The 24,107-nt window shown below is 44.1% G+C and overlaps 1 protein-coding gene across 2 annotated transcripts; it reads right to left on the reverse strand.

Annotated features, from left to right (window-relative positions):
• LOC133370628 (sphingolipid delta(4)-desaturase/C4-monooxygenase DES2-like) lies at positions 1-22,164 on the reverse strand. Of its 2 annotated transcripts, XM_061597212.1 has the most exons (4): positions 21,862-22,164; positions 20,487-20,519; positions 8,383-9,125; positions 1-2,135 (listed from the first exon to the last, which is right to left on the reverse strand). In XM_061597212.1, exons 1-4 carry the CDS (start codon positions 21,941-21,943, stop codon positions 1,992-1,994), a joined length of 1,002 nt encoding a protein of 333 aa, XP_061453196.1. In that variant the 5' UTR covers positions 21,944-22,164; the 3' UTR covers positions 1-1,991. The 2 variants fall into 2 exon arrangements, with proteins under 2 accessions (XP_061453196.1, XP_061453197.1); XM_061597213.1 differs by lacking the exon at positions 20,487-20,519 and having other exon boundaries at positions 3-2,135; positions 21,862-22,162.
• Positions 22,165-24,107: the final 1,943 nt, after the last annotated feature.

Genomic DNA, 24,107 nt, shown 5'->3' on the forward strand with positions numbered 1-24,107 from the left:
ACTTTTGCAAAAGGAGAGCAGGTTATCCAGCTCGTGCCTGAAAAACCCGTCTAAAGCATGATTACAAAGGTCTCAAGTGATATATGCTCTCAAGCCCTCCTAACACAGCCCCTCCCATCTTGTCTGTAACTTTTCCCAGGCTTCTTTGTCTTGCATTGAGCCAGCGTCCTGGCCTTGAGCGCTCATCCGTGCTGTTCCTACCTCCTCCTCTTGACACGATACATTCCAGGCACTATCTACTTGAATAGTAACTTGTTACATGGGATGAACAAGCTAGCAGAACATCTGGCCTTCACAGGCACCTTGAAGAATTTTGTTTTTCTAGTTCTATGTTAGATCAGGTTAACCCATTCTATACTGTATCAAATTAACACTGCATGTACTATAATTCCCAAGCTGTGCCTAATTTCACTACACCCATTCCCCCTTCATTGGAGTAGGAGAAGAACTGGAGGCTTGGCTGGTGGGAGAGGGAGGGAGGGGCACCAGCAGTGCCTCCCTGCTTCATAAGGTGCTGCCCCCCTTATAGGTTCTCTTCACGTGGGCGAAGGGTCCCAGCGTCTCTTTGAAAACAAAGTCCCAAAGCACAAGGGCCCAGGAACTGTGGTAGGGAAGGTTGTCGTGATACTCGGGGGCAATTTTCTTCACCTGCAGAAGGACAGAAACAGCAACAAGAGAAAGAAAAGGGTCTTGATTGTATGGGTCTGAAATCAAGTCAGCCCTCTGGCACTTACCCAGGGTTTGGTTTCCTTGGAAAGAAGGCCAGTGGATTCTGTGGTGTCTTTATGAAATATGGTTTGTTTATTTACACACATTCCAAGCTCAGCTTAAGATGGAGGGGTTCAAAGCATCAGCAGTCCAATAGATTTTTATTTTCCCTCAGGCTTCTATTTGGGAGTCAGACTTGAGGCAGCAGAACAGTCTTTACAGTGTATGCTATTTATTCATATCTTGCACACTACAACCAATACAATGCATTCTAGGAGGCCTTAGCCATCATTGCAGAAACAGAAAAACAGAAATATATATATCAGCATAAAATAAATTGCTGGATATCCATTTAACATCAAAGTGAAAAACTCTGAAGGCACATCTTAATTAAAACAAGTTACAATAGTTGAAGGACTGAGTTACTCTAAGTCATATCGCAGAGCCAAAGTACAAAGGAACACATCAGATTTTATGGATGGAATTAATGGATGGTTCTCATGCTCTTTTCGATCCCCCCCCCACACTCTAGCAGAGCTGAGGGGTAATGAGTGCTATGAAACCTAAAATCAGCAAACAGCAGAGAGCGGAGAATATGAGAAATTTTTATTGCAGCCCAACGTGTTTGGGGTGTTGGCACAACCCTTTGTCAGGGGCGTCACTAGAGGGGTGCGGCAGGTGCGGGCCGCACCGGGTGACACCACCAGACAGGGGTGACACCACCAGACGGGGGTGACACCCAGAGCCGCCGCCCCTGGCTCCACCTAGGCACCAATGAGAGCCCTTCGCGTGGTGTGCCGGCTGTTAGGAGGTGGAAGCAGCGGCAGACAATGAGACGGCGGCGCACTCCTGGGCCCTGTCGTTCGGCCACACGCACATGCTCTGCCGTGCGCTCCGCCATGCACGCGATCACTCAGAGTCAGAGAGACGGTGCTGCGGGCTGCACCGGGTGACACCAACCCTAGTGACGTCACTGCCCTTTGTCAAGGGCAATCTTAAGTAAGATAAACCATAACAAAACAAATGGAAAAAAGGGATTAGAATGAATAACTTGAAATACCTTGTTATGGTTTATCTTACTTAGTTAATAGCTCTGTTAAAATTTTCTTTGTTGAGTTCATGTGTAATCAGTTTTAGTTCTCAGGTTTCTTGTTCTTATCTTTTATCATGTTTCTTTTTGGTTGTCCTTTCCTTATTAATTCCCCCTTCTTTGGGGTAGGAGAAGAACTGGAGGCTTTGCAGGTGGGAGAGGGAGGGAGGGGCACCAGCAGTGCCTCCCTGCTTTATAAGGTGCTGCCCCCCTTATAGGTTCTCTTCACGTGGGCGAAGGGTCCCAGCGTCTCTTTGAAAACAAAGTCCCAAAGCACAAGGGCCCAGGAACTGTGGTAGGGAAGGTTGTCGTAATACTCGGGGGCAATTTTCTTCACCTGCAGAAGGACAGAAACATCACTGAAAATCAGACAGAAACAGCAACAAGAGAAAGAAAAGGTCTTGATTGTATGGGTCTCAAATCAAGTCAGCCCTCTAGCATAGGGTTGCCAGGTCTCCGGTTTTCTGCCAGAGTCTCCAGCAAAAGGGGGCCGTCTCCGGCCTCCGGCCATAGTTCCTTTAAAAAGGCTAATCTCCGGCTTTTGAGCGTGCCGCTCAGCCACGCATGCGTGATTGACACACGCATGCGTGAAGGCTGTGGCTGGCCGCCTTCCCGCCCCGCCCTTTGTAATTGAGGGAGGGACTGCAGAGAGGAGGAGGAGTTGAGTTACCGCTGCGGCCCCCCCTGTGCAGCAGAGCCTGGACGCTCCCGCCGGCCACAGAAGTGAGGGTGGTGAGCGGAGGCCGTAGCCGCGTGGCGCCGATGGGTGGGAGCAGCCGCGATGGGGCTGAGGAGTCTGTGCGTGCGGTCGTTCCGAATCCGGTTGGGGGAAGAAGGCCGCTGGTGGAAGGAGCCGGTTTGAGGCCGGGTCGTTTGTAGGCCGTCGCGCAGAGGGAGAGAGAGGGGGGGGAGAGAGATTTGTCTTGAGTCTGCTATATTTAGTGAAGCTTGAGTCTGCTGTATTTAGTGAGCGGCCTGCCAGCCTCAGCCGGTTCCCCTACTCCGGAAAGGAGCAGCGTGGCGCCGATGGGCGGGAGCGGCTGCGATGGGGCTGAGGAGTCTGTGCATGCGGTCGTTCCGAATCTGGTTGGGGGAAGAAGGCCGCGGCGCTGGTGGAAGGAGACGGTTTGAGGCCGGGTCGTTTGTAGGCCGTCACGCAGAGGGAGAGAGGGGGGGAGAGAGAGAGAGATTTGTCTTGAGTCTGCTGTATTTAGTGAAGCTTGAGTCTGCTGTATTTAGTGAAGCGGCCGGCCGTCCTTTCCGGAGCAGGGGAACTGGCTGAGGCTGGCAGGCCGCTCACTAAATACAACAGACTCAAGCTTCACTAAATATAGCAGACTCAAGACAAATCTCTCTCTCCCTCTCTCTCTCTCTCTCCCTCTGCGCGACAGCCTACAAACAACCCGGCCTCAAACCACCGGCTCCTTCCACCAGCGGCCTTCTTCCCGCAACCGGATTCGGAACGACCGCACACACAGACTCCTCAACCCCATCGCGGCCGCTCCCGCCCATCGGTGCCACGCTGCTCCTTTCCGGAGCAGGGGAACTGGCTGAGGCTGGCAGGCCGCTCACTAAATACAGCAGACTCAAGCTTCACTAAGTATAGCAGACTCAAGACAAATCTCTCTCCCCCCCCCTCTCTCCCTCTGCGCGACGGCCTACAAACGACCCGGCCTCAAACCGGCTCCTTCCACCAGCGGCCTTCTTCCCGCAACCGGATTCAGAACGACCGCACGCACAGACTCCTCAGCCCCATCGCGGCCGCTCCCGCCCATCGGCGCCACGCTGCTCCTTTCCGGAGCAGGGGAACCGGCTGAGACTAGCAACCGCTGCCGAGAGGGCGCCCATGCGGCATGGCAGCCTCAGAGCCAGTCCCCCTGCTGTGATAAATGAAGGTAAAAACGAATTGGACATTGTACTGATTTTAACTTAATAAAGATTAACATTTTTTAAAAAATGGATGCTCATTCCCAGGTTCATAAAACATGGGTTTATGAAGTCTCAAATTACTGTTCAAACTGACCTACTGCAACATCTATTCCTGGGTTCAGAATTCTAAGTTTTAAAAAGCTACACTGTAAATTCACGATATTACTACGAAATGACAAGGTGAAGCAAGTGGTGACCAGAGAGGGTGCCTTCTTAGTTGTGACAACCTCTTTATAGATCTTCCTCTCCAGATAAGTTTGCTTGGTAGCCAATATTACATTTTCTTATTTTCCCAGGCCTTTTAATGTATAATGTTGTATTTTTTTAATATGATGATGACTGGTTCTTGTACTTTACTTTGTTTTTGTAATGCACTCATCTCCATTCTTAAAATTTGTTCAACCTTGGCAGGCAGAAATTCCATTTGGTAACAGCAAGCTTTTAAACCTCGCTGGGTTTCACAAAGCAAAAATCAAAATGGAAAGGTAGAGTCAAGTAGCTTAACCAAATTTAAGAAATGTAGATATTAGATAATGGCTCCCTGTAAGCCTTTCCCATATTAAAATTCTTCGTAATATTTTAACCAGCAGGTTCCTTGCTGTTTGCTAAAACTGCTCATTAGGCCACAGCTGCTTTGAGAAGCTTTTACATTTAAGGCCCTGTCAACTAGAAGAGTGTTCATCAGTGCACAGATAAGCCTGGCCACAGTAGGAGATGACAGTTTTTTTCATGCCCCTCGAAATCTCTTAATTCCTGTCATTTTTTCTCCCCTCCTACAAAATCTCATTCTTGCAGGGGAAAAGACTTCATGCTGTAACTTGCTTAGCAAGTTCAGATAATATCCATGACACTAAGAGAGTGTTTGGATTAAAGGACTACAGCATACAGACGTTAGCAGAATTTTCCCACAGACTTAGGCTTTTAAATACCCTTTCCATCTCAGTATCTGTCCAAATTGATTAGGCTGTGGATTGAATCGTGGTATAGAATGAATGAATTTTTTTTGTAGTCTGTGGATCTTAATGCAAGATTCGGAGTTTACACTTCTGGATCTAATGATCTTCTGAAATGCAGATTACAAGTGAGAACACCCACCTGCCTGCTAAACAGCTAAAGGGATTATTGGAGACACCAATATGGGGAGCAGTAACATGGGTGCAGCAGTGTGCAGTCCTGGTGTTGTAACTCTGCTGCATTATTTGTTTGTAGTAACTTAATGCTACTGTAAAACTGGCACATTGATGCCTTTTCTGTAGGCATCTGCCACTCAACAATAGCAATGAGCAACCTATTAATATAGTTGTCCCCTCCCAAGGCTGGAACTGATCTGGAATGTAGTGGGGGCACTTTCTAAGGTGGAGGCCTCCTGGACTATAGTGCTTTCATGGGAGTCTCTTATGGGCTAGCAGATTAAAGCATGTATGTAGCAGCAGACATGGTTTGAATGTGCCTTTTATTTGGGATAGTTGGTGCCATAAAACAGCTCTCTCATCCCTACAAATGTTACTTTTAGATAGTGCAGGCAAGAAGGCGTTGTTATGTGCCTTCAAGTCGATTACGACTTTTGGCGACCCTATGAATCAGCAACCTCCAAGAGCATCTGTCATGAACCACCCTGTTCAGATCTTGTAAGTTCAGGTCTGTGGCTTCCTTTACGGAATCAATCCGTCTCTTGTTTGGTCTTCCTCTTTTTCTACTCCCTTCTGTTTTTCCCAGCATTGTTGTCTTTTCTAGTGAATCACGTCTTCTCATTATGTGCCCAAAGTATGATAACCTCAGTTTCATCATTTTAGCTTCTAGTGATAGTTCTGGTTTAATTTGTTTAACATGGCTGCAACCATATCTACTCAGAAGTAAGTCCTATTGAGTTCTATGGGGCTTAGTTCCTTAATAAGCATGTTTACAGTTGCTGCCTTCAGGGGCATCCATCTGTGCTCCCATCTAACATCTCTGCAACACTAAGCTCCTTTCTTCCAATAATGGCCTGGCCTGAGGGCACGTAAACCCTTCTTGCCAGAAGCAAGTAAGCTAGATTAAATGTTCCCTAAAGGTGTTGAACTGTGACCTGGGAGACCAGGGTTTGAATCCCCACACAGCCATGAAGCTCACTGGGTGACCTTGGGCCAGTCACTGCCTCTCAGACTCAGAGGAAGGCAATAGTAAACCACCTCTGTCTGAATACTGCTTACCATGAAGACCCTATCTGGGATCAACTTGAAGGCAGTCCATTTCGATTTTGCATCACCCTAAGCTTGTGAGAAAGAATGACCTTGTCACTTCAGATGGACCTAGGAACACCCTATTTTAGGTAAGATTTCTATTTTAATCTCCGATCAGATAATTTTTTTTTGAATGGTATGCTCCAAGCAACTGCGGTTGATACAATGTATCATGTTTAATGATGTCACCAGGGCCTGCCCCGTGATGTCACCAGGGCCCACCCCATGACGTCACCAGGGCCCGCCCCATGACATCACTAGGGCCCGCCCCACGACATCACTAGGGCCTGCCCCATGATATCACCAGGGCCCGCCCCATGATGTCACTAGGGCCCGCCCCCATTTTCTCAGGTTTTTGGATGGCTCCGACCTGGCAACCCTACTCTAGCAGGCGAGATGGGATTATCCTACCAAAATGTGCCATGCTGGAACTGAGCTACTCTGAAATAGCTCCTGCTGTGACCATTATTTAGTGTCCAGCAAAAAATTATTATAAAAGGAATAATAATTCAAGGCTCTTTTGTGCCCACTTTGTATCATCTCTTTTAGACTGTAGAACTGTGGGCAGGGATTATATTGTTTTCTACAGCACCTAGAAAATGGGTGCTGCAATAATGCAATTAATTCAGTTATCGTGACTGAAAAACAACAACCAGCTATTCATCACTAATTCCTCGGTAGTGATCAACAGGAAATGGGCTCAAACAGGCTGAACCTGCATCTGTGATGCTTATACTCTGCCTTTCTAGGGGGCAAACAGCCACAGTGCCTAACAACAATGAAATGCACTTTTAAAAAAAACTAATTTACAAACAGGCAAGCTATTTGACAATAGAATTAGATAAAAATGGCAGCTCATTAAAAAACAGGAATAGAAGCACAGATTGAAATGCAGAGCAGCAGAATAACGTAAATCATCCCAGTGGTGATGGGGCAACAAGGATGATCAGGGGAAAGCCCGATGAGGAGAGACTGAAAGAAATGGGCATGTTTAGCCTGGAGGAGAGAAGACTGAGGGGAGATAGGATAGTACTGTTCAAGTACTTAAAAGGTTGTCGCACACAGGAGGGCCAGGATCTCTTCCCGATCATCCCAGAGTACAGGACAGGGAATAATGAGCTCAAGTTAGAGGAAGCCAGATTTCGACTGGACATCAGGAAAAACTTCCTAACTGTTAAGTGGTATGACAACGGAACCAATGACTGAGGGAGGTGCTGGGCTCTCCAACACTGGAGACATTCAAGAAGTAGCTGGACAGCCACCTGTTGGGTATGCTTTAAGTTGGATTTCTGCATTAAGCAGGGGTTAGACTAGATAGCCTTATAGACCCCTTCCAATTCTACTGTTCAGTGATTCTATGAGTGTAAGGGGCCAGATCAGGAAGAGGGCAAGGCCACCCCTTTCTCTCTTTCTGCCCCCCTTTCTCTTTCCTTCTCTTCTTCCCACCCAGTGAGTTGCTGGGGAAGGACAGATTGTTCTTGCTAAAGTTCTAAACTTATCACTTGTAGAGGGCTATAAAAATATGGGCCGTAACTAGGGATGGGTGAGAATTTCGATTCAGTTCACATTTCAAGCAGAACTTATCAATTCACACTTTCCGAAACAATATGAGAACCGAAACACAGCCATCCTTCCAAATTTGCATTTATCCAAATTTTGGGATGCAGTTCACTAACTCAACAATATTTCTAAAAATGCATGTATTAGAGGAAAGTGTGCATAAAAATGAATATATGAGTGAAAATAACAGGCAGAAAGGCATGATGTGATGAGAAATGGCTTGCAAAAATGTGGGCCTTGTCAAAACTGCCTACAAAAATGTGTTTATTTGGAGAAATCCGCACTAAAATGGTGATTTTTTTTTAATCGCAGGTTACTACAGAAATGTAGAGAACTGAATTTAACATTGGAAAAATGAGAAACTGAGAGAACCGAAATTGACAGGTCTTTCTATCCCTAGCAGTAACATACAGGTTGTGCATCCATGCCTTTTTCTTTCAATTTATGTGGGGGACAAGGCTCCAATAGATGAAGAACTTTATATTTTCTACCACTGAGCTCTATTGATTATATTTGCCTTGTTTTTCTGCCAGGATGAGTTCTGAAAGTGGCTTGCAGCAATTAAAATCCATCACACTGTAAGATTTTAGAGCCAGATTTCGACTGAACATCAAGAAAAACTTCTTAACTGTTAGTATAACAACAGAACCCATGACCTACGGAGGTGGTGGGCTCTCCAACACTGGAGGCCTTCAAGAGGCAGCTGGACAGCTACCTGTCAGGGATGCTTTGATTTGGATTCCTGCACTGAGCAGGGGGTTGGACTCGATGCCCTTCCAGCTCTATGATTCTACAATTCTGTGCCCAAATGGAGTATCCTCCCCTGCACAACGTCTGCAATTCTTGCATGACCACCAAGAGATTGTTGGGACTTACCAGAGGTAACTTGCTTCCTGGAATACTGGGGAAATCGTGGTGCTCCATGTGGTAGCCCACGTTGAAGGTGATCCAGTTCATGGCCCCGTAGTAGGAGATGGTGTCGTGACCTTTGGCATACATGTAGTGGTCGGCAATAAATAGCCCCGTGGTGGGGTGAAGGCACATGGCCAAGACAGTGCCAGCAACCATATAGAGAATGGACTTGGCTCCCCAGAGGTGGTAGATGAGAAGGTCATAGGCCAGCTGAACGGCAATGTTGGCGAGTTCCATTTGGGAGAAGGGCTTGGGGTTGATGTATAAAGGCCGGGACATGAACAAGATTGGGTGCAGAAGGATCCAGAAGACCTTCCGCAGTGTGGTGTTGAAGAAGCGGCCCTCAAATTCAGTGGGGAGGCCAATGTCCAGCCCATCCACCCCCAAGAAGCTGTGGTGGTCAACATGGTACTTCTTGAAGGAGGTGGCCAAAGGGAGACCAATGGGCAGGTTGGCAAAGATGCCAAAGAAGCGATTCCACTTCGTTTTCTTGTTGCCAAAGGCCACATTGTGGGAGATGTCGTGGATGGCCGACATGATGGAGATGTTGATGCAGACCCCAAAGGCATAGGCCCAGAAGACGACCCACTTCCATGGCAAGTCCTTCACCAGGTAGCAGGCCACCACCTGAGTTAGAACCATGAGGGTCACCACCCACTTCAAGTTGGGATCAGGGCCCATCAGCTTCTTTATCTCAGGATATTTGGCTGTGTTTGAGGGAAAGAGAAAGAAAGAAATCACATTTGTTGGCGTGGCACTGAAGGTGGCCCCAGTCGGCTTGTCAAGAAAGGCAGAGGCTGCAGTCTGATACATAGGAGTAGCCCCATTGAACAGAGTGCGACTTCTGAGTAAACATTAATAGGATTGTGCTATGTCAGTTCTCTTGGTGCAGTGGTTAACCTGAGAGTGGAGAGATCTGAGTTCAAATCCCTACGGCCACAAAGCTTTGTGAGAGACCGTGGGCCCATCACTCTCTCTCTCCCTCTCCCCCCCACCTAACTAAACTCACAAGATTGTCATGAGGATAAAAGTGGGGAACCAGGCACACTGCCTTGAGATCAGTGGAGGAAGACTGAGATGAAAATATAATTTATCATCAAAATGGGAGCAACCAACTCCCATGATCAGCAAAACAGATAAAAATTACTTGTCAGGGGAAGGAACCAGAAACTCATAGAGAGGGAACTTTGGAACATAACTTGTCAAGCACTAAGGCTGCACAAGGGCATTTATGATTATGATGAAGGTATCCTATTTGCCCTCCTCTAGGATGCACACCTTAACATGGTGAGAGGGTTTGAGAGTGTCAACGAAGCTGAGAGCAATGCCATCAGGAGTCTAGACCAAGAGACTAGACTCTTAGCAGGGGCACCCAAGGCGGAATGGCCAAAGCTGAGACACCAGACGAAGATGCATCTAAACTCAGGTAGGCAATGGTAAACCACCTCTGATTACCTCTTACCATGAAAACCTTATGAACAGACTATCCAAAATGCAATACAAGATAGTGCGGGAAGATGAAACCCCCAGGCCAGATAGCACTCAGCAAGCTACTGGGGAAGAACAAAGGACAAGTACGAGTAGTGCTGTGACTAATGATGCAGCTGGATCAAAGCCGAAAGGAAGCCCAGAGGCTGATGTGCACAGTTGCAAAAGGAGTCTGAAGTTGTATGACGTACACAATAGGAACATGGAATTTGAGATGCATGAACCAGGGAAAGTTAGAAATCGTCAAGCAAGAAATCTAACACATCAACATCACAATACTTGGTGTGAGTGAATTAAAATGGACGGGAATGGGACACTTTCAATCAGGCAACTACACAATATTTTATGCAGGAAATGAGAAATTAAGAAGAAACGGGGTTGCTTTAATAGTGAGAAGTGATGTATCAAAAGCAATTAGGAGCTATAACACAAGGTCTGAGCGAATGATGTCCATGAGATTTAACGGGAAGCCTATTAACATAACCACCATCCAAGTCTATGCTCCAACAGCAGAAGAAGAGGAATTAGAGAGATTTTATGCAGAAGAAGAGGAATTAGAGAGATTTTATGCAGAAGTACAGGAAGAAATTGATCACACATCAAAACAAGATGTTCTGATACTCATGGGGGACTGGAATGCAAAAGCAGGGAACAGAGAAGAACTAGGAATTGGAGGGAAATGGGGCATAGGAGATAGAAATTAAGCAGGAGAAAGACTTATTGAATTCTGTGAAGCCAATAATTTGTTTCCTGCAAACCCATTTTTCGAGCAACTGAAAAGACAACTGTACATGTGGACATCACCAAATGGTCAATCTAGCAATCAAATCAATTATATGATTGGAAGCAGAAGATGGGAGAAATTCCATAGTTTCTGTGAAAACAAGACCAGGAGCAGACTGCGGTACAGATCAAGAACTGGTAATATCGAAAATCAGAGTAAAGGTAAAGAAGAACAAAGCAATCATAATGCCAAAACACAATTTAAATAATATCCCAGAAGAGTATAAAGATCAAATAAGGAACAGGTTTGAGGCTTTAAACTTAGTTGACAGAGAACCAGAAGAACAATGGACTGAAGTCAGAGCTATTATCAGGGAAGAATGCAAAAGGACAATACCTCTAGCTAAAAAGAGAGAAAGACCTCAATGGATGACTGAAGAACCTCTTAAAATGGTTAAAGAGAGAAGGAAAGCAAAAGGAGATAGAAACACGGTTAGAACCCTGCATGCAACAATACAGTGACTAGTACGTAGGGACAGAGAACTACTACAGTAGTTATTGTAAAGAAATAGAAGAGGACAACAAAAAAGTTAGAACAAGAGCCCTATTCCAAAAGATTAGAGAAATCAAAGAGAACTTCAAGCCAAGAGTAGGGATGTTGAATAATCAACAGGGGAACACACTGACTGACCGAGATGAAATAAAAGGAAGATGGAAGCAATACAGTGAAGAACTCTATAAAAGAGATGCCAGGATGACAGATTCATTCATACAGGAACCGTATGATGAAGAACCATAAATTTTAGAATGTGAGGTGAAAGCTGCTGTTATAATACTTGAAAGAAACAAATCACCAGGAACAGATGGCATACCAATAGAGCTGCTACAAGCTGCTCAGACTGAATCTGTCCAAACTGAAAAAAATTTTGTCAACAAATATGGAAAAGAAAACAATGGCCAACAGACTGGAAGCGTTCAATATGTTGGCAGCGTTTGTTAGAGGCGTATGCCCTGTGTGTGTGCGATGAGAGAGTGCGTATCATAAGGCTCCCAAGGACGAGACACTCGAAGCAATTAATCTTTTACTGGCTTAACCCTATACAGAAGCAATACAGACATAGAGACAACCCATCTCCTATGTTAGCTTCCTTCGCCCCCCACACTCACGCATTCTTTTACAACAGGTTTTATAGCTTGCTAGCTTCTTATCTCTGAGCTAATGACATACAGCTGTGGTTACTTTCTGTTAGCTCCTTTGTGGTTTAACCCGTTCATCACATCTTCTACAGAAAAAACACAATATGCTACCGTTAGGTCCAACACAATATACATCCCAATTCCAAAGAAAGGGGATCCCAGGGAATGCAATAATTATCGAACTATTGCCTTAATATCCCATGCAAGTACAGTAATGCTCAAGATTCTACAATAAAGGCTCTTACCATGTCGTCAAGTAGATTTATTGCGGTCACAGACCAAAAATATCAAAATATTCCAACATACAAATATTTACCACAACATGGGCTATTTAAAAACAATTCAAATCAAGTTAAAAAGTTGTTGTCACGTTCAAAATACCAGAGTTTTCCTACATTGAATAGCTACGGCACAAAATTTGGCAATTTTCTCCGTTATTGCGATGGATTGGTCAGACAATAGGTGGTCCACATAGCATATATCACTTTTACCGGGAAATGAGTTTAAAATGGGAGTAATTAACTGGTCTCTAAGGACACAATAGAACAGGCAATATAACAGAACATGCATGACTGTTTCTACTTCATCGTTACCACATGGGCATTTTCTTTCATTATATGGAACTTTTTAAAATCTGCCCTCTAACAGCGCCGATGGTAAGATGTTGAATCTTGCCAATGTAAATGCTCTGCGCCATTTAGGTAACGTGAGATTAGATAGATATGCCATAGGAGCCAAGGGTTTGATATTATATCTATGCTTTCTAACTAACATCAGATGTTGTTGGTAGTCAATGTCTCTGACCCGCTGTAGGATGTTTACCTTGGCCTTTATATAGCCCATAGCTAAAATCATTGAAATAGAGAAGCCTAGGGTTAATATTTTATCTGATACCATCTTTTTCCATGAAGATTGGAAACTGTCACTTAAAGTGTGGGGAGCCAATCCCACCGGGTTAAATATTAATTTCAACCAAAAGGTGATTCTGTGACACCAGATACGGGATTCTATAGAAGGTAATCCTGTTTCTAATCTTAGGATGAAATTTGGGACACGGGGGAAACTGCTAAAATAGACCTAAGAAAAGAGTTTTGGACTGCCTCAAGTGATGTAGATTTCAAACAAGTATTGGCTTGTGTACCATAGATCAACTGTGGTATTACTTTTGCCACAAACACTTTAATAGCTGCAGGTATAATCTGTCCCCCTTTATTATAAAAGAAGGATAACAAAGCTTTCGATGTTCTTTTCACATTTAAGATTGCCATTTTCGTATGTAATTGCCAGGAATTAGATGATTGGAAAGTTATCCCCAGGTACTTGAAGGCTACTACTTGTTCTATTAAATGGCCATTCAAGCGCCAAAGATGATTCGACCTTTTATTTTTTGTAAAAATCATAACTTTTGTTTTGTCATGATTTATTATAAGATGCTCCTTTAAGCAAAAACTGCCAAAGCAGATAGCAAGCGCTTTAAGCCAATGAGGGTTCTCGATATTAGTACTAAGTCGTCTGCATATACTAATATATGCCTTGGGATTTCCGCTAGCCTTGGGGGATGCAAGGGAACTGCTGCTAAACTGTTGACTACTGCATTTATATAGATGTTAAACAAAAGCGGAGCCAATATACAGCCTTGTTTTACTCCTTTATATGTGGGTATGGGGTTTGTTAGGTGACCTTTGTTGTTACATCTGACCCGGAGATAAGTATTCTCATAAAGGCCTCGTATTAATAGCAGCAAGCGAGTATCAATATTAGTATTGCCTAGTTTTTCCCATAGTTTGGCTCTAGATATTGAGTCGAAAGCTGTCTTTAAGTCTATAAAAGCAGTATATAGAGAGCTCCTAGTTTTTTCAGTATATTTCTCTACCAGATGTTGTAGGACCAGGGCATGGTCAATAGTTGAACGGCTCGCCCGAAATCCTGCTTGTTCTTGTGCCAAAATATGTTCGGTTTCAGTCCATGTAATTAATTTGCTATGTAGATGGTTAGCATATAATTTGCTAATTATATTTAATAGGCTTATTGGTATGAAATTGGCTGGATCAAACAGTGAGCCTTTTTTATATATTGGCACAATTATGGCCATACCCCAGTCCCCAGGTATTTGCATAGTATGGTCAATATGAGAAAAAAGGGTCGCAAGTACTGGGGCCCACCATATCGCATTAGTTTTAAAAATTTCTGCAGGGATGTTATCTGGTCCTGGAGCTTTATTTGATTTCAATTTAGATATCAATTCTAAGATTTCATTTACGGTGACGGGTTCCCATTCAGGTACATTCATGTACATAGTACGGCTTAGGTCCAGGCTATCTGTCGCAGCGCTTCTCCCTCTATGAACCAGTTCGGACTCTAAGATCCTCCAGCGAGATCCTTCTTCTCACTCCTCCTTTTTCGCAAGTCTCTCTTACAGAGACACAGAATAGGGCTTTTTCGATCGTTGCCCCTAATCTGTGGAACTCTCTTCCTAGCGAGGTTCGGTTGGCCCCTTCATTATCGGCCTTTCGTGCACAGGTGAAGACTGCTCTATTCAGACGGGCTTTTAACTATAGTAGTTAGTTTTTAATTTACTTTGTATTTAATTTATTTAAATTGTTTAAATTGAATATAGTGATGTTTTTTAACTGTTTCTGTTTTATTGTAAGCCGCCCTGAGTTCCTCCGAAAACAGGGCGGGGTATAAATGTTTAAAATAAATAAATAAATAAATTCATCATATTTCCATTATATCGAAAATGACAATCTAGATCGTTCGTATATAGGTTTGCAAAGTAATTTTCCCATGCTTGTGGAGAAATGTAACAATCCAAGTTGGTATAAGTTTTTGGCCAATTATTCGCTATTAGTTTCCAAAGTAAAGATGAATTTTTTAACTTGGAGGCATAAGTAAGGCGATGCCATGCTTCTTTCAACCCTAGTTTCTTTTTTCTAATAACTAACTGTTTGTACTGCCTCCTGGCTTCACAGTATGCCTGTAGTAACTCTTGGGACCTATTTTGCTTATATGTTTTAAAAGTAGCAATTAGATATTTTTTCTCTCTCTACACAATCACGGTTGTAAGAAACGTGGTTTTCCTTAAGGGAAAAACTCCCTATGAGACCCCAAAAATGGTCTCCTGTGGAAGACCCACAACAGAGACAAGTGTGAATCAATTTTAAAAGCTTTTATTTCGTACTTGCAAGGATGGGTGTCCTACCAGAAGGCAGACACACCCAAATGACATTGGTACAAATCTTTTATCCCCTAGCCCGATGCTTCATGCCCTCCCCTGTTTTCCCCATTGGTCAGGTACTTCCAGGGTTCACAGCCTATCAGATCCGCCTGTCCCTGTCACATGAAACTCCTTCCCTGTTTACATCTCCCACTCCTCAGTTTTAGGCTACCTTATACCCTTATTTATTATTTCCCATATATGGCATTTTATTCCCCTCCCCTCCTCATTAACTAAGCATAAAAACTCCCTTTACATCAAATAAAGCAATGAAGGGCTAAAAACATCAGCTGAATTAGTCAAGTGTAAATCCCCTGTCTATTTTAAAGTAGAACTTGACCACAAACTGTCTGTTCTGGCTGCTTTGTTTGAACTTCAGACAGATGTCCTATTCTAAGAAAAAGCCCCTTTTCTCTATCTACATTAACTCCAGCTTCTATAGAATTATCTACTGCAAACAGTCTATTAACCTATTAACCATTTATTCTTAACAATAAAAATCACACATTTTATTTATCCTTAACATATTCTGAAAAAGCAACACAATATATACACTTCTCACACAGTCAAACCATGATTTGGAATTTTGTGTCCAATTTTTCGGTTTGTTTTTTGTACTTGGCATCAAGATCGCCTGAAGCTTCTTTATTAGCTGTTGAAATTGATAATAGGGGTCAATCGATTGATTATTTGAAAGCATAAGTTCCTTTAGGGCCAGACTATCGGGGGCATTTAATCTATCTGTGGCCTCCTTTTCTAATTTAGATATCCATTTAAGTCTACTCGGACGAATTTCACAGTCGGAAATTGGAAATGTTTGCAGGTCAGTATATATTTGACCTTCTCTGCACTTCAGCACTATATTTACAGGTGAATGGTCACTTTCAGGCCTATCTATGATCGCATACCTCCCAATTAGATGATAGAGTTCTTGGGAGACAATGCCTAAATCTATTATAGACGCACCTCTAGATGAGAGATATGTATACTCTCCTTCTAAATCTCCCAGAGTACGTCCATTTAGAAGGATTAGGTTTAGTTTAAATATCATCTGCATTAGACAGAGACCTGTATAATTAGTGCCTCTGTCTTTTGCTTGTCTTGTAGGCATGAGAGTTGGGCCATCCAAGAAGGGGGCTGCCATTTGATATTTAATGAAAAGAGCTTCATCCGATGGGCCCACTCTGGCATTAAAATCTCCAGCCGTTATTAATAAAGCGTCTGGATGGCATAGAGTTAGCTTAGTTATATATCCCTCTAACTTAACCATTTTGTTAGTGCCCGATTTTTTATCTTTGCTTGGTGGAAAGTACGCATTAAGTAATATCACGGGGTGCCATGGGAGTTTTATAATTACAGCATTAGCCAATCCTGATAGAGGTTCACATCTAATAATGGGAACATTAATTGCCGTTGAAATAAATGTCCTTTTGGGCGACCTCCCCTGTAACTAGGGGTGGCTTCTAGTTGGTATGCCGAGTATCCATCAAATCCCATCTCATCCGTTGTCCAAGTTTCCTGTAGGAGTAATATATCAAATTGCTCCAAGAATTTCATGTATGGTATGTCAGTGGCTTTGTTAAACCACCTGGCAATGTTCCACGATAAGATCTTTAGGGTGGAGAATTTTGAATTGCTATTGTGTCATTTGGTACTTTGACAGGGGGGAGTTGACTCCAAGCTTACGTTCTCTCTTGGTCTCAGAGTGTTGTTCTGTCTTGATATAATTGGCTTAGTCAATTGTAATTCCAATTCCTTAACCCCTGTTGGTATTTGAGGGGAATCTTTCTACCTTTTGTTGTCCTGCTTATTCCTAGGCGGTTCGAGTATCTCTTGGTTTATGCTTTTCTTGTTTGTAGAGGTATTTACGTTCTGGCTTTCATCGTTACGATCCATTTCCTTTAGTGCTGTGATTAGTTTTTCAAGTTTAGTCGAAATTTCTGCCTTTGCCTCGAAAGACAAAGTGGCAAAGGTATCTAGTAGAGTTAGTTCTTCCGGTAAGAATTGGTTTGCCTCTTTATTTATCTTCTCTTTTATAACCGGCATGGTCGAATTCACCTCTCACACTTCATCTTTAAATAGAGGTGGAGATTTATTATTATTAAAAGAAGATGCCGTTAGTCTTTGCGGAGGGGCTAAATTTTCAAAAATGCTAACACTGTGTATATTTTGTGCTGCCAGCAATTCTCTCTTGCGATAGAATAGACTTGTTTTGTCTTTCGACGAGAATGTTACTACGGCTCTCGCATTAATATAGTTGTAAAAAAGGTAGTTGATGTTTATAATGTCTTTCATCTGTATAAGTCCGGGAGATGATTCGTTCACAGTTTTTATCAGATGTTTCTTTCTTTCTTTTTGCGTTAGATATCCTTTTGGCTTTGGAAAATTTATTATTGCCAACTTTTTTTCACTTAGGGTTAACTCCCACAGCCTATCTTTTTGATTTGAGTGTGAAGGTTTAATATTGTCCATATCCATTGCTATCTGCTCATAGGTATCTTGTATTCGCAGGTTAAAGTTAAGATTTTCTGGCTTATTTTCCAAGATTGATAGTCCTTGTATATTCTCTTTTGGGCTTGATTGGGAGTTTTCCACTTCAGAAAGCACTTTAATCTTTATCTTATCATTCTTTTCCTTTTTCTTTCTCTTTCTTTTTCTCTTTCTCTTCTTTTCAGTTGGCTCTTTTGTTGTTTCCAATAGCTTGAAGAATCTTTCAAATTTCATGTGACATCTACGATGACTCCTGACTGGTAGATTTGACATTTTTACTCTTTTTTACAGCTTGGGTTGGAAGCTTACAGCTCTTCTCTTTTTTAGCCACTAGATGGAGGTCTATCCTTTGGGTTGTCTGAGAAGTCTGGGTGTCTGTGTTTACAGTCTTTGTCTCTGAATCAGTATATAACTCCCTTTTTACAATGAATTCTGTTAGCGTTGTTAGCAGCGAATTTGCTTCAGCCACAAATTTGGCGATTTGTGTGGGTGATTGAGACACCATCCAGCACCAACCATCCTTTATTGTTGTTGCTTGTAGGTTAAGTAATTTGGGTTCTTTTGTCTTCTCCGTATAAGTTGCGGGCTGATTTTAAACTCCTCATAGCAGCCTGAGGATTCCAATGGTGGCATTATTATTATTATTATTAATTATTATTTATTACACTTTTATACCGCCCGACTAGCAATAGCTCTCTGGGCGGTGAACAACAAGAGTACAATAAAATCACAACAATATAATACAATAGAGCATATAAAAACAACATAATCTAAAATCAATTACAACACATTTAAAATTAAGTTAACTTAAATTAAAATGCCTCGGAAAAGAGGAAGGTTTTAACTTGGTGCCGAAAGGATAATAGTGTTGGCGCCAAGCGCACCTCCTCGGGGAGACTGTTCCACAATTTGGGGGCCACCACTGAGAAGGCCCTGGATCTTGTCACCACCCTCCGGGCCTCCTTATGAGTCGGAACCCGGAGGAGGGCCTTCGTAGTAGACCGTAGTGTACAGGCCGGTTCATATCGGGAGAGGCGTTCCGACAGATATCGTGGTCCCGCGCCATATAAGGCTTTATAGGTCAATACCAACACTTTGAATCTGGCCCGGAAGCATATTGGGAGCCAGTGCAGGCAGGCCAGAACAGGTGTTATATGCTCGGACCACTTGGTCCTTGTTAGCAATCTGGCCGCCGCATTTTGCACTAGCTGTAGCTTCCGAATTGTCTTCAAAGGAAGCCCTACGTAGAGCGCGTTGCAGTAGTCCAAATGCGAGGTTACCAGAGCATGTACAACTGATGTGAGGTCCTCCTTACTCAAATAGGGACGTAGCTGGGCTACCAACCGAAGTTGGTAGAACGCATTCCGTTCCGTGCCACCGAGGCTACATGAGCCTCAAGTGAGAGGGAAGAGTCTAAGAGGACTCCCAAACTACGGACCTGCTCCTTTAGGGGGAGTGTAACCCCATCCAGGACAGGGTATGTATCCACCATCCAATCAGAGAAACCATCCACCAGCAGCATCTCAGTCTTGTCAGGATTGAGCCTCAGTTTGTTAATTCTCATCCATCCAGTCCATTGTCGCGGCCAGGCAACGGTTCAGCACATCGACAGCCTCACCTGAGGAGGATGAAAAGGAGAAGTAGGGCTGCGTGTCATCAGCATACTGATGACAACGCACTCCAAAACTCCTGATGACTGCACCCAACGGCTTCATATAGATGTTAAAAAGCATGGGAGACAAAACCGACCCCTGCGGGACCCCACATTGCAGAACCCACGGTGTTGAGCAATGTTCCCCAAGCACTACCTTCTGGAGACGGCCTGCCAACTCCCAACTCCGCAAGCCTCTCCAGAAGGATACCATGGTCGATGGTATCAAAAGCCGCTGAGAGATCAAGGAGAATCAACAGAGTTACACTCCCTCTGTCTCTCTCCCGACATAGGTCATCAAACAGGGTGACCAAGGCCGTCTCAGTGCCAAAACCAGGCCTAAAACCCGATTGAAATGGATCTAGATAATCGGTTTCATCCAATAACGCCTGGAGCTGGCCGGCAACCACTCGTTCCAAGATCTTGCCCAGGAATGGAACATTCGCTACTGGTCTGTAGCTGCTGAAATTTTCTGGGTCCAAGGAAGGTTTTTTCAGGAGTGGTCTCACCGCCGCCTCTTTCAGACAGCCAGGGACCACTCCATCTTGTAGAGAGGCATTTATCACTTCCTTGGCCCAGCCAACTGTTCCATCCCTGCTAGTTTTTATTAGCCAAGAGGGGCAAGGATCAAGTACCGAGGTGGTTGCACATACCTGTCCAAGCACCTTGTCCACGTCCTCGAGCTGAACCAACTGAAACTCATCCAATAAAACATGACAAAACTGTGCTCCGGACACCTCACTAGGATCAACTGCTATAAAATAGGAGTCTAAGTCCCGACGGATGCATGAGATCTTATGCTGAAAGTGCTCAGCAAACTCATTACAGCGGGCCACCGATGTATCTACCGTGTCCTGTAGGCCTGGATGGAGTAGCCCTCGGAGAACTCTAAAAAGCTCTGCTGGGCGGGAGAGAGATAACTCAATAGTGGCGGCGAAATGTTGTTTTTTCGCCACCCTCACCGCTGCTACATACAACTTGGTAGAAGCACAAACCAGCGCATAATTGCATTCGTCGGGAGTTCGTTTCCATCTCCGCTCAAGCCGCCTTCTGTCTTGTTTCATCGCTCTCAGCTCTAGAGTATACCAAGAAGCTGTATGAGCTCTACAAAGGAGAGGGTGCGCAGGAGCGATCGTGTCAACAGCCCGGGTCATCTCTGCATTCCACAGATTAGCCAGGGCTTCAACAGGAGCGCCAGTCCTATCAGCTGGAAAATCCCCCAGAGCCCTTTGAAAACCTTCAGGATTCATTAGTCTCCGGGGGCGGACCAATTTAATAGCCATCTTGAATCCAGGCTCTTACCATATATGGAGTAAGAAATGCCAGATGTCCAAGCTGGATTTAGAAAGGGAAGAGATCATATTGCAAACATACATTGGATAACGGAACGGACCAAGGAATTTCAGGAGAAAATCACCCTGTGCTTTATACATTACAGCAAAGCCTTTGATTGTGTAGATCATGAAAAACTATGCAATGCTTTAAAAGAAATGGGGGTGCCACAGCATCTGATTGTCCTGATGCGCAACCTATACTCTGGACAAGAGGCTACTGGAAGGACAAAATATGGAGAAACCAACTGGTTCCCAATTGGAAAGGGTGTGAGACAGGGGTGTATTTTATCACCCTATTTATTTAATCTATACACAGAATATATCATACAGAAAGCGGGATTGGAGAAAGATGAAGGTGTGAAAATTGGAGGGAGAAATATCAATAATTTAAGATGTGCAGACAATACCATCCTACTAGCAGAAACCAGTAATGATATGCATTGGGCCGATGACAAGTTGGGACAGCCTTATGGTTGTCACAGCGGCCATGAAGTCCTGAGATGCCCCAGAGTTAGTGGCATGACTGTTGGAAGACTCCCAGATCCAAGAGTCTGGGAATTCTCAGCACCACCTCCGAGACCGTCTCTGTCAGCTCAGACAGGGAGACTGCTGGGCAGCAAGGCGGCCATAAACCAGCACAGTTTCTCACAAGAAAAGAGAAGGATGTTGCCTGTACATTTTGCCTCATGTCTCAGACGCTCTAATTGCTAGAAACTTAGGGCTGATCCACACCAAACATTTAAAGCATATTTAGTGCACGTGGCTTCCCTCCAAGAATCCTGGAAACTATAGAGAGTGCTAGGAATTGTAGCTCTGTGAGGGGGAACTATAGTTCCCAGAATGCTACCCCGTCCTGTGTGAAATTTTACACTGCAAGGCTTTCAGGGCAGGGACCTGACCCTCTTGCGCTTTGTAAAGTCCCAAGCACATTGAGAGCGACACATCAGTACTGCTCAGGTTTGCTTGAGACAGGGATGGGGAACCTCAGGCCTGGGAGCCACTTCATAAGAAGAGCCCTGCTGGAGGATCAGGCCAAAAGCCCATCATAATCCACCATCCTGTCCTTTTGGTGGCCAACCAGATGCCCCAACGGGAAGCCTCCCAGGCAGGATCCAAGTGCCACAGTGCTCTCCTCATTTACCGAAACTGGTATTCAGAGACATACCACCTCCGACAGTGGAGATGCAACACAGCCGTCGTGGCTAGTAGCCATCTCAATCTAGTCCTACTTCCCTTCCCATCTGGCCCCAATTCACGCACTTCCTCCACCAGCCTTCTCGTGCCCACCCAGTCTCCTCACCAAAAGACCCTTGCAGAACCAACCAGTTGTTCAAGGAACTCACCCAGGATCTCTCTCCTTCTGTCTGTGTGTGGTTGATCGGTGTAGACCCACTCAAAGTCATCCCTGCTTCCCGTGTTCCCCATGTGGACCTCTCCAAGCCCGACTCAAGGCTCTTTTGGCTCTTCTGGAGAGTCCCTCAGGTAGTGCTTCTGTTGGAGTACTTTGCTCAGGGTAGCGGCTCCGAAGAAAACACTGAGTCCACACAATTGTGCACGATTCACCAAATGCTATACTTTATAGGACATAGACCAACAAAACAGACGTATTCAATACATTCGTTACGTACACCTCTCCCCACACACATTGCTCTGTCTGTTTCATTTATATAGCATGATAACATCAAGTTGACGCAGCTGTGTTGCCTTCATGATAACAGTGCTTTTGCTTAACCCTTTCCCTACTCGGGAAATGACTTAGTGTCTTATCTCAACAGCTTCCTCCTGTTGTCCTCTGGCCACTCGGCGATGCCTCTCAGAATATTAACTGAAGTTGATTTTAAATTAATAATAATAATAATAAATTTAATTTTTGTGTCGCCTATCTGGCCGAAGCCACTCTAGGCAACGTACACATTAAAATGCAATAAAATACAATACAAATACAAGATAAAATACAATGCAATCAACAAATACAATTAATTAATTGTGATGTATAGTGTTTTTTTATGATATTGTAAGTCGCCTAGAGTGTCCGCTAACCCGGACAGATAGGCGACTCAAAAATAAAATTTATTATTATTATTATTATTATTATTATATAATATCCTCACGAAGCCCAAATCCTGCCCCACTTGATGCAACACAAAAGCACCTGCTCAACCAGTTTGGTCTTCCTTACATAACAGACAAATATCGACATTGCATGGAGGGAACAGCACTGGCCAAGAGATGAGCCAGAGCGACTCACTTGACACTTTGAGCACTTATTTAGGAATTGAGCAATTAGTGCCTGGAATTAACTCCCCCGCAGAGCACAGGCTTTTATTTTCATTTTATTTTTCTTTCTAATGGGCGTGGAACACCGTGTATAGTTCTGGTTGCAAAAGGATATATGGTAGAGCTATAAACGTTTCAGCAGTCAAGGGCAATTAAAATGATCAAGGGGCTGGAGCAGCTCCCCTAATAGGAAGGAGCCGGGCTACAACATTTGCTGCTATTTTATAGACAAATTAAAGGAGGATAAGGCTAACGATGACTACTAGCCACAATGGCTACATTCTCCCTCCTCTGTCAGAGTCAGTATGCCTCTGAATACCAATTGCTGGGAACCACAAGAGGGGAGAGTGTTGTTGTGCTCAGGTAATACTGATGGGTCCCCTTACACTCCTACTATCACCCCTGTATTCACTCCATGTACAAATATCCTCCCTCCTTAAAACCCAGCAAAAGCAGGGATCTGAAGCAAGGCTGATCATTTGAAAGAAGAATTGTATTGATAACAAGAAATAGAAACGAACACACTCCCCACATTCTTCAGCAAGCAAAATAAACCTATTACTGTTGCGTGCCACCCCAATCTCTGAGCAGTGAGAGATCTTCAGAGGTCCCTGCACTTGCCCAGAGTTTGATTTCCTTGGAAAGAAAGTCAGCGGAATCTGTGGTGTCTTTATGACAATATCAAAATGTCACAACCCCCTCGCAATGATGGCAGTCCTGCATTCAGGACGTTCACTATCTGTATTGTCCAGCAATGTCCGTATATTCCACGTTCCAAAGTTCATTTGTCTTTTGCGACCGCTAAGTGGTGACCCCACTGGACGCGGTGATCCAGTCAGGGAGAGAGAAGAGGCAGACTATGTTTAGGGCACCATTTCTAGCCCCTTCCCCATACAGGGTGAGCAGAGTCGATCCTGGACTGCTCAGTTGTGGATATAGCTGCTGAACTACTCAACTGCCTTAGTCCTTGAGCCAGGACAACTGAGTCTGTATCCACCGCCCATGTGCGGGTCCATGACTAGGGGCTTCCGGATTTCACAGTCCTGCCCACGTTGCCATTCGCCAATCGCCATGGGACTTTTGGTTTGGTTTGGTTGGAAGACGCCTGTGCGTGAATTTGTTTTATGTGGGGAGATCGGTGCACAATGATCAACACACAATCTTGACATAAAAAGGCTTTGATCCAATGGCATGGATACCATGATGATTGGAAGTTTTTCATCTGCTGCAGCCTTCATCCGCCTTCACAGCTGTTGTAACATACACATTGTTATCCTCCACCTTGTCATGCCAGCTTGCCAGCCTTACCCTT

This window comes from Rhineura floridana, chromosome 15 (assembly GCF_030035675.1).
Source record: "Rhineura floridana isolate rRhiFlo1 chromosome 15, rRhiFlo1.hap2, whole genome shotgun sequence".
Taxonomy (NCBI): domain Eukaryota; kingdom Metazoa; phylum Chordata; class Lepidosauria; order Squamata; family Rhineuridae; genus Rhineura; species Rhineura floridana.

Bases quoted from the DNA above. Each gene is read 5' to 3' on its own strand.
- LOC133370628 (XM_061597212.1), bottom strand. From the start codon at position 21,943: ATGGGGAACACGGGAAGCAGGGATGACTTTGAGTGGGTCTACACCGAT. The intron at 20,520-21,861 runs GTGAGTTCCTTG...TTCTAAATCCAG, and splicing joins CAGAAGGAGAGAGATCCTGG to CTTGGACATCTGGCATTTCT. The intron at 9,126-20,486 runs GTAAGAGCCTGG...CCTCAAACACAG, and splicing joins CATTTCTTACTCCATATATG to CCAAATATCCTGAGATAAAG.